Consider the following 9,466-nt stretch of genomic DNA (forward strand, 5'->3'; position numbering starts at 1 on the left):
ACCCCAGTGTTACTGTAGATTATATTGTAGTTATCGTGGTAACCACGGTGTTACCATAGATTTTACTGTAGTTATCATGGTAACCTCAGTGTTAGTGTAGATTATACTGTAGTTATCATGAGCAGTTAAAATTGTGAATGATGTCAGCTTATATCAAGGATTTATGAGACCACAGGCTGAACGGTAACTTTGGGATTAACTTTCTTAAAATATTACCTTTGCAAGTTTGGTTCTATGATAAATCAATATAATTTGTAGAGGAAAACATTGTTCTCTGCTGGGGCCTGTGTATATAATCCAGACAAAAAGTTATGTACCATTATATTAATTTCTAGCTTTGTGATAAAGTGTTTGAAATAAGGTTGCATAGTCACCAAGGGCTTGGGTGAGAGTAGAATCCCTTGATTGTTCGTTCCCATTGCACAGAAAGATTAGCATCACAAATTTTTTTATTTATTCTTTTGAAAAGTCCATGTGTCTGCAAAAATTGTCTCTTTTTTCAGGAAAACATACTAAGAAAATCACATGCGGATGTTGGAATACAGAGAATCTTCTTGCTTTGGGTGGTGAGGATAAAATGATTACCGTTAGTAACCAGGAAGGCGACACAATAAGACAGGTAATACATTGTAGTCCCTGCGTGAGAGGTTCATTTTCCCTTGTAATAAACAGCTTCATATCAAGCTAGTGTATCAAATTTTAAGTCACAGTGGGTGGTAGTGGCACACACCTTTAATCCCAGCACTTGGGAAGCAGAGGCAGGTGGATCTCTGCGAGTTTGAGGCCAACCTGGTCTACAGAGCAAGTTCCAGGATAGCCAGAGCTATACAGAGAAACCCTGTCTTGAAAAAAAAAGCAAAAAACAAGTCACTTTGTAGAATATGCATATAATTTAATATTTTAAAATATATTAATATTATTTTATTCTATGTGTATGAGTATCTGCCCACAGTTATGTGTACATACCACATACATGTTTGGTACCCAGAGAAGTCAAAAGAGGGTGTCAAATTTCCTGGATGATGCAAACAACCATATGGTTTGCAACTGAACCTGGGTCCTCTGCAAGAGCAACAAGTGCTCTTAACTACTAAGCCATCTGTCTTTCTAGCCCCCTCCAGCCCCCAATCTTCTGTTTTAAATGTGAAACAACTTGTGTCTGTTCCCATGCACCCATACACATGCGCAGCACCCAGATACAAACGAACACTCATACTGTCACACTTGCATGCACACACACCCAAATCCTTTGTTGTGTATTATTAGGAAATTCTTCTTTAAGATGAATATGTTATCTGTTAAAGGAATATGTTTTCCCCTTTGGTATTAAATGAATTATTAGCTCTGTGGTTTCAGTGAGTATGTTTGTGATGAAATTTTATTTTATGCATGTATGCTGATAAATGTTAAGAACCAGAGGATTCTGGACTCAAAATCAAGCTTCTTATTCTATAGCCAATACCTTTTATTGATATGTCAAATCATTTCCAAAGTAATCCTGACAAGATTTCAATTAAGATGGAATTCTACTATTGTTGAAATTTCCCAGGATTGATTTAATCCTCTGAGGATTGTATTAAGGGAACTTGTGTTGCTGGTAGCTAACTAATATCACCAATGGGAACATTATGTTTTGAACTACTGTCTTTACTTTAGTATTGACTGAAACGTTCTTGGAATATCTGTGTAGGCACATGAATAAACCTTGCTCTGTGCCACAGCAACACAATTGGGAATGCCGTGTATTCATCAGTTGCTGCTGTATAACAAAACATCTCAAAATGCAGATGCTTAAAACATCTGTGTTTAGTGGTTGTCGACAAGGAATCCAGATGCAGCTTCTTCGGGTACCTCCACCTCGGGGCCTCCCACAAGGCTGTTACTAAGTTCACTCCTGTAGTTGTTAGCCAAGTTCAGCTCCTTGCAGGTTGCTGCTCCTACACAGAATCACTAGTCACTGCAGGTCCTGATTCCTTGTCATGTAGATCTCTCTGTCCCGTGGAGTATACAGTGGTTGAATGTGGTTTGTCACCCAAGGGTTTGTGTGTCAGAAGTTTACATTGTCTCATGTGTATAATGTCAGGAAGAGTTGGAGCCTAGTAGGAGGAGATGGAATCCTTACAGTCAGGAAGGAGTTAAGGTAGCTCTCTTGGGATTCTGGTAAATAGGTGAAGATTGTTCTAAAGATCAAGAATGCTGGGGCTGGAGAGACGGCTCCGCAGTTAAGAGCGCTGGCTGCTGTCCCAGAGGACCTGGGTTCATTTCCCCGCACCCACATGGCAGCTGACAACTGTCTATAATCCCAAGATCTGACACTCTCACACAGACATACATGCAGGCAACACACCAATGTACATAAAATAAGAATAAATTATTTTTTTAAAAAAGATGAAGCTTGTCTTGCACCTGCTTCAGCCCCGTGCTCACCATGGCCCTCATATTCACACACACTCCTGCCATGATGCTAGGTAGTTTTCTAAAAGACACATGGCCTTTCATGATCAGCTACCAAATCTTGTGGTACAGCTTACAAGCTCTATAGCTCTGGAAGATGGTAAAGATCAGTAAAAATTTAGATTATGATCTTTAAACGACAGAAAACAGCCTGAATAAGACAGAGTGCAGGCAGATGTTATAACGCAGGGTAGGAGTGTGGCTCAGTGGTAGAGCCCTTACCCCGCATGCGCAAGGCTATGTCAGGCCTGACCAGCACCAAATAAGGAAGGAAACCAGTTGTGACTGAATTGTAAGTTCCAAAGTAGAAGGACTACAAGAATATGGCAGTCGGATATTGGTTGCCTCTGTCTTTCTCATATAACAATAGAGAAGAAGGCTGCTTACATGGCTGCCAGCTCCCTTCCATCTTAGCGCTGCTGTTTCCTAGGATGCATCTCCATCTGCCAGCTGAGAGCTGGTGCCCGGGGTCATGTGTGCATTCAGCCCCAGGGAAGGAAAGAAGGAAGGACAGAAGAAATTAGTGAAGGAGCTGATCCCAGGGGGCCTGTCCTGAGTTAGTCTACCTAGACGACCAGATGCCCCGGGAAAACTTACCTTAGTTGTTAATGCAGTGTCTGTCATTCTGTGCAAGCAAAGCAGCCTGAGCAGAGGTAAGAGGGGACAGCCTAGTCCAGGCTGCCCATGCTAGTTGAAGGTATGCATGGAGATTCAGATTTGTAGTGAACAAGGTGGAAGAAGTGAGTTGGTTCTGTGTCTGGGATACTTAGAACAAGTCAAGCAGAAATGCGTGCCTCTGCTGTGTTGAGGAGAACCATAGCATCACTAGTGTAGATCTTTTTAAAAGAGCTTTTATTCATTATTACCGTGTGTGTGTGTGCGCACACAAGAATGGCGGTCAGAACACCTTTGTGGAGTCCGTTCTCCCCTTCCGCCTTCTTGTGGGTTCTAGGGATCAGACCCGGGTCTTCAAGCGTAGATGCCCAGCACCTTTTATACACCGAGTCATGCCGCTCCTCAAGCTAGCGTAGTTTTTAAGATCCTGGCATTCTAAAAGTAGTTTGCTGGGGAGGGGGAGGGAAATGGGAGGCTGAGAGGAGGTGGAAACTTTTTTTTCCTATTCTCAATAAAAAAAAAAAAAGAAAATAAAGAAAATAAAAGTAGTTTGCTTTGGCATGATTTCTAGAACTCTTCCAATTCGGAGCATCCTATTCTGGTGCCCCTTAGAAACGGAAAGGTAGGTATACTGTATGTGCTGTGGCACCCCCAGTCTGGGTGCCCATACAGGACTTCCCAGTCAGGGGTTGTACATGTTTGTTCCTTGAATCATGAATGACCTTAGGATACTTTTTCTACAGAGCATCACAAGAGTTCATTACATCTTGCCAGTATTTGCGTACAAAATCATTGTTTCCACTTTCTAACCTTACGAAGTCTTCATCCAAAGCTAGACACACCACTTAAGGTGTCACGTGGTAGGCAAAGCACACACTGCAGGTTTTTATTGTCTCATTCGTGACTCTGTCCTGGTTCAGAGTCACTCCAGTGTCACCCATGCTTGGCTTGCCCCTGTCCTGCTCAGCTTATCATACGTCAGCTATGGAGTCTAGAGATCGGTTTGGCTGTTTTGTCTTGGTTTTGCAGTTTTAGGGTTTGAACCTAGGGTCCCATGTGTGCACGGCAAACGCCCTACCACTGAACCATCCTAGCCTACTGTTTTTTTGCATTTGAGACAGGGCCTCACTCTGTAGTCCAGGCTAGCCTGGAACTCATTATGTAATCCAGGCTTGCTTTAAACACATGACCATACTTCTGCCTCAGCCTCCTGGGAGTTTTAAATTTAATAATTCTACATTTTGTTTTTAGAAAGTACTTGGTAGTTCTTTTAAAATCCTACTTGAAATGTGTTCAAAGGTAATGTATACATGGAAAAATAATTCACAGATGATAATGGTGAAACTCATAATTATGGAATGACAAAGCATTGCTGAGACATTGTTGCTCACCTGTCACTGTTGTAATAGGAGCGGTGGGGCTGCGTCCCCAACACCCCGGCCGCTTGGCTAGCTCATGCCCGAAATGACAACACACAAACTATATTCATTTAAGAACTGCTTGGCCCATGAACTCTAGCCCTTACAGGCTAATTCTCGCACCTGGACTAGCCCATTTCTAATAATGTGTGTAAGCACCCCAAGGTGCGCTTACCGGGAAGATTCTAGCCTCCGTCCATCCTGGGAGAGTTGAGCATGGCATCTGCTCCAGCAGAGCTGTCAGGTCTCTCCGGGAGCAGAGCAGAGTCTTCCTCTTCCGCCCAAAATTCTATTCTGTTTATTCCGCCCACCTATCTTTTAACCTATCAGGGCCAGCAGTTTCTTTATTGCTCAGCCAATGAAATCAACAGATTGATATGACACTCCCACATCATGTCACACTGACAAAATGATATACGTTGTGATCACGCGTTATAAAACTGTTATAGAATTGTAGATAAAAATGATATACCCCTTCGGGGTGGACATTTGAAAAAAACTGGCAAAGCTACACAGGCTGCAGCAGCCAACCCTGCCATTGTTAGAGCCTAGCCGGCAAATGCATCTCCTACAGCACAAATATAGTCTGCTGGGCTACAGACACTGGCTCAGCAGTGAAGAGCACTTGTTCTTCCAGAGGACCCAGGTTCAATCCCAGCACCCATGTGGCAGCTCCCATCCTTTCATAACTCCTGTTTTATCAGCCTCATGTGACCTCTGAGGGCACCAGGCACACGCACGGTGCACAGACATACCTGCAAGCCAAAATCATATACATAAAAAATCTAAAATTAAAACTGAAAAATAAAAAGTGCGGTCTACAGAAACATTTAAAAACCTTTATTATTTTTTAGTCTATTTATTTATTTTACATCCCGGTCCTTTCTCATTTTTATGCCTAGCTTTGTGTCTCTTTAAAGTCTCGCTCTCCTCTCTCTCGTGATTGTGTTTTAGGGTATTTCAGTGTCTTGTTCCTCCATGAGTATCATTCTTTTGACTTTAAGCTCATTCTCTGCAGGGTTTATCAGACTTGGAGCATTTGGCCCAACCCTTCAGGGTATGGTGGGCCCGCTTCTTCCACCTTTCATTTAATTTCCCCCTCCCCCCCCTAGGAGCTCCCAGACTGCTCAGTGTGTAAGCCGGAACCACAGACTCTAGTGAGGATAGGAGAGCAGGGCGTGGGTTACGTTCTTGAGATGAATGTTGGATTTTCTGACCTGGACCACAGCTAAGAAGCAGATCCCCTGCCACCCTTCTGTCTCCAGCCACACTAGAAGCTGCAGCTTGAACTCACATGCATGCTGCCTTTAGTGTGGTACTTGCTGCTGATCTCTGTAAATCCTCCCTTGAGCTTAACTTTCCATTTAAGAAAAACGCACATTCTGTTTCACCCAGAATTTCTAGGTATTTGGCAGAATTTTAAGGTTCATAATCCAAATTTAGTCATAAATAAAAGCAAGCTTTGTGGAGCTTTTGTTTGTTTGGTTGAGTTTGGTTTGTGGGTGTTTGTTTGTTCAAGACAGGGTTTCTCTGTGTAGCTTTGAAGACTGTTTTGGATCTTGCTCTATCCAGGCTGGCCTTGAACTCATAGAGATTCGCCTGCCTCTGCCTCCCAAGTGCTGTGATTAAATGCTTGCACCACCACCGCCTAGCAAGCTTCATGTTTTATTAATATTCAGAATGACTCTCTAAGGTTTGTTTAAGAGAGGGAAGATATTCTGAATTGAACCCAGGGCTCAGTCATGCCATGCTTGGTATGTGTCCTGTCCCTGAGCTCCATCCTGATGAGAGTGACTTGAGTCTGCACAGTGATGATTGATATCTTACACCACCCCACCCCCCAGACACCGGTGAAATCAGAGCCAAGTGACATCAAATTCTCCACCAGCAAGACCGATGACCGAATTTCTTCCGCTGAGAACACAGTAAGCATTCCGATTCAAGCCCACACCCAATCATTCAGGGAGTTTTGCAGTGTATCCAGTTCCCTTTTCTTGGCTGGCTCAGACTTTGATAAGTTATGTCTGTTGTTTCTTAACCAAGGTAAGTCTCATCTCTCAGACCTCAAAGTTGTGTTTGCCATTGCAAACTTCCTCCATACCAGCAGATGAGGACGTTTCCTGTTATGGCTACTGTTGCCGTGCCCATTTCTGTGCTCGAGAAAACAGAGATCCCTTTAAGAATGGAAACAATAAGGCCAGAGGTGGTGGCGCACACCTTTAATTCCAGCACTTGGAAGGCAGAGGCAGGGGATCTCGGAGTTTGAAGCCAGCCTGGTCTATAGAGTGAGTTCCAGGACAGCCAGGGCCACACAGAGAAATGGCTTGTCTCAAAAACAAAAACAAAACAAATTAAAAAAAAAAAAAAAGGGAAAATGATTTCTATGTGATTTAAGTTTTTTTTTCCACATTCCTGATGGTAAACAGATCATAGCTTGTGTTTCTTTAACATGTACAATTTCCTTGCTGTACTATTATATTCTAGAATCCAGATAATTTTCATAATAAACATAAAAATATGTAAGGAGGTAATTTCATTATTTCCTGAAAGGCTATGTTTTGATTTGATGCTGTTGTAGTTGTTAACATTTTGGAATCCAGGAAATATAGCCAAGTATCTTTTTGTTTTGTTTTTGTTTTTTGTTTTTCAAGACAGGGTTTCTCTGTAGCTTTTTGGTTCCTGTCCTGGAACTAACTCTTGTAGACCAGGCTGGCCTCGAACTCACAGAGATCCACCTGCCTTTGCCTCCCGAGTGCTGGGATTAAAGGCGTGCGCCACCACCGCCCAGTTGCCAACTATCATCTTTAACGTAAGGTAATATACACTTTTCTCTCTTGAGCATAAAGATCACCTCCGGTGAGAATTGTAGTTAGTTCTGATTTTGTGTGAGTAACATAGGGATCCTTTTTCAGGCGTACTCACCTGCGGGTGATGGAAAGTGATGGTAGTTAGCTAGCTTACCCGTAGAAGAGCACACCTATAACCCTCCTGGCTGGCTCACAATCAAGTAGCCTCTTAGAATGGAAAATTCTGTACTGCAAAAGTGAATTCAGCTGCAGCAGAACTATGCCAGGTCACTTTCCTAAAGAGCACAGTAACTGACGAGAGTACAGAGAGTTCAAAAGACATCCACAAAGGCATTGTAGTGTATCTCAGAGGGATACTGAAAATGCGTAAAGCCAAAGGCCTTTGCCAGACTCTCCATCATAAATGCTTTTGGCTACTTTTGTTAGATTTTATACTAATGATAGCATTTAGCACATCCAGCTTTGGCTCGCTGTGCTCGTAATGGGGTTGGCTGTTTGGACTTGCTCGTTGGTCTTCTCGTGAAATTCTAAGTAACTCATTCCACGATCTCCTGATCTCTCCTGGCAGATAAGTGCAGTAGTTGGCAAGAAAATGTTGTTTCTTTTTTATCTGAATGAACCAGATAACCCAGTTGATCTGGAGTTTCAGCAAGCCTATGGCAACATCGTCTGCTATAGTTGGTATGTACAAAAAACTAATTATAGAAAAAGACCCGTGTTTTCTTACTGATGTTTGCCTGTCTGTAACATTACATTCTATGTGTGGCATTCTCCTCATTGCAACACTGCAGTCTGATTTCACGTGTAACACCACCCAGCATGTTACCTGATACACAGTAGGGCCTCTGAATTTTATTCTATCATATGAAGGCTTTTGCCGTTTTGCCCTTGATGGTTCACCTCCTTTTTAATCCTGTGATCACTTTGCTGATGTAGGTATGGTGATGGTTACATCATGATTGGCTTTTCCCGGGGGACATTTCTGGCCATTTCTACTCACTTTCCAGAAGTTGGGCAAGAGATATTTAAGGCTCGTGACCATAAGGATAATCTAACCAGCGTGGCCCTGTCCCAGACCCTGAACAAAGCTGCTACATCTGGAGATAACTGGTTAGAGTCACATATTTCTGGGAATGTGGGGATGTCTTAGTTAGGGTTTCTGTTGCTATGAAGAGACATTATGACCATGCCAACTCTTATAAAGGAAAACATTTAATTGGGGCTGACTTACAGTTTTAGAAGTTTAGCCCATTATCCTCATGGCAGGAAGCATGACAGCGTGCAGGCAGACATGGTGCTGGAGAAGGAGCTGAGAGTTCTACATCTTGACCTGCAGGCAGCCGAAGGAGAGTGGGTCCCACACTGAGTGTAGCTTGAGCATCTGAGACCTCAAAGCCCACCCCCATGGTGACACACCTCCTCCATCAAGACCACACCTCCTAATAGTGCCAATTCCCCATGGGCCAAGCACTCATACACATGAGTCTGTGGGGGCCATTCCTATTCAAACCACCAAGAGGGATACTCAAGAGAATCAACAGAATTTTGTGGTTGGTGTGCATCTGACATCCACACTTTTTTGGCTTTTTTTTCATGATACAATAAAAAACATTTAAGTCCCCTGTTTCCCTGCTCATATTCAGATGGTCAGCACTCATAGTCTCTTGATAATGTATAGTGAAATAGAAGACTGTTTAACAAAGAAAACACCTAAAGGTTTCATGGCTCAGAACAGAAGAATAAAATGGAGTATGCTATAGAAAATCAGTCTAAAACTAAAATGTGAGTTTGGGATTCCATGGACTGAGCATGCTCCATCTGCTGCTCCTGCTGACCCAGCTGTAAACCAGGGCAGGTGTACAGATTGAAGGGCTTTGATAATAGCAGGCCAATCACAGGACGAGACCAGAATTCATGTGCCACGGCTCAGCAGGGAGAACCCCATTTGTCTGCCAGTCTTTCCTAGCCAGTGTTGACAGCAGCCTGAAATCTGAAGTGGGCCCCAGGGCACACGAGGGCCCCTGAAGGAGCCATTCACTGCGAACTGAAGCTGTAGAGACAAGAACGCCTGGGGGGGGGGGGTCCAACAGCAGGGCCAGGGGCCATGAGGGGAGGAGAGGGTCCAGCTTGCAGGGTCAGTGGCGGGGAGAGGGAGGGTCCAACAGCAGGGCC

General features: G+C 43.4%; 1 protein-coding gene across 4 annotated transcripts in view; it reads left to right on the plus strand.

Moving 5' to 3' along the window:
• The window catches only part of Wdr19 (WD repeat domain 19), a 60,381-nt gene that overhangs the window by 15,548 nt on the left and 35,367 nt on the right, over positions 1-9,466 (plus strand). For 3 of the 4 annotated variants that reach the window (XM_050149951.1, XM_050149950.1, XM_050149952.1), the window contains exons 6-9: positions 504-619; positions 6,332-6,412; positions 7,863-7,975; positions 8,231-8,404. In XM_050149951.1, the coding sequence (XP_050005908.1) occupies positions 504-619; positions 6,332-6,412; positions 7,863-7,975; positions 8,231-8,404 (484 nt within the window). Of the gene's footprint in view, positions 1-503; positions 620-6,331; positions 6,413-7,862; positions 7,976-8,230; positions 8,405-9,466 lie in introns of those variants that run through there. The other variant, XM_050149953.1, reaches the window with a different exon arrangement.

This window comes from Alexandromys fortis, unplaced genomic scaffold (assembly GCF_014885135.2).
Source record: "Alexandromys fortis isolate MF-2015 unplaced genomic scaffold, M_Fortis_MF-2015_v1.1 scaffold_0, whole genome shotgun sequence".
NCBI classification, from domain to species: Eukaryota; Metazoa; Chordata; class Mammalia; order Rodentia; family Cricetidae; genus Alexandromys; species Alexandromys fortis.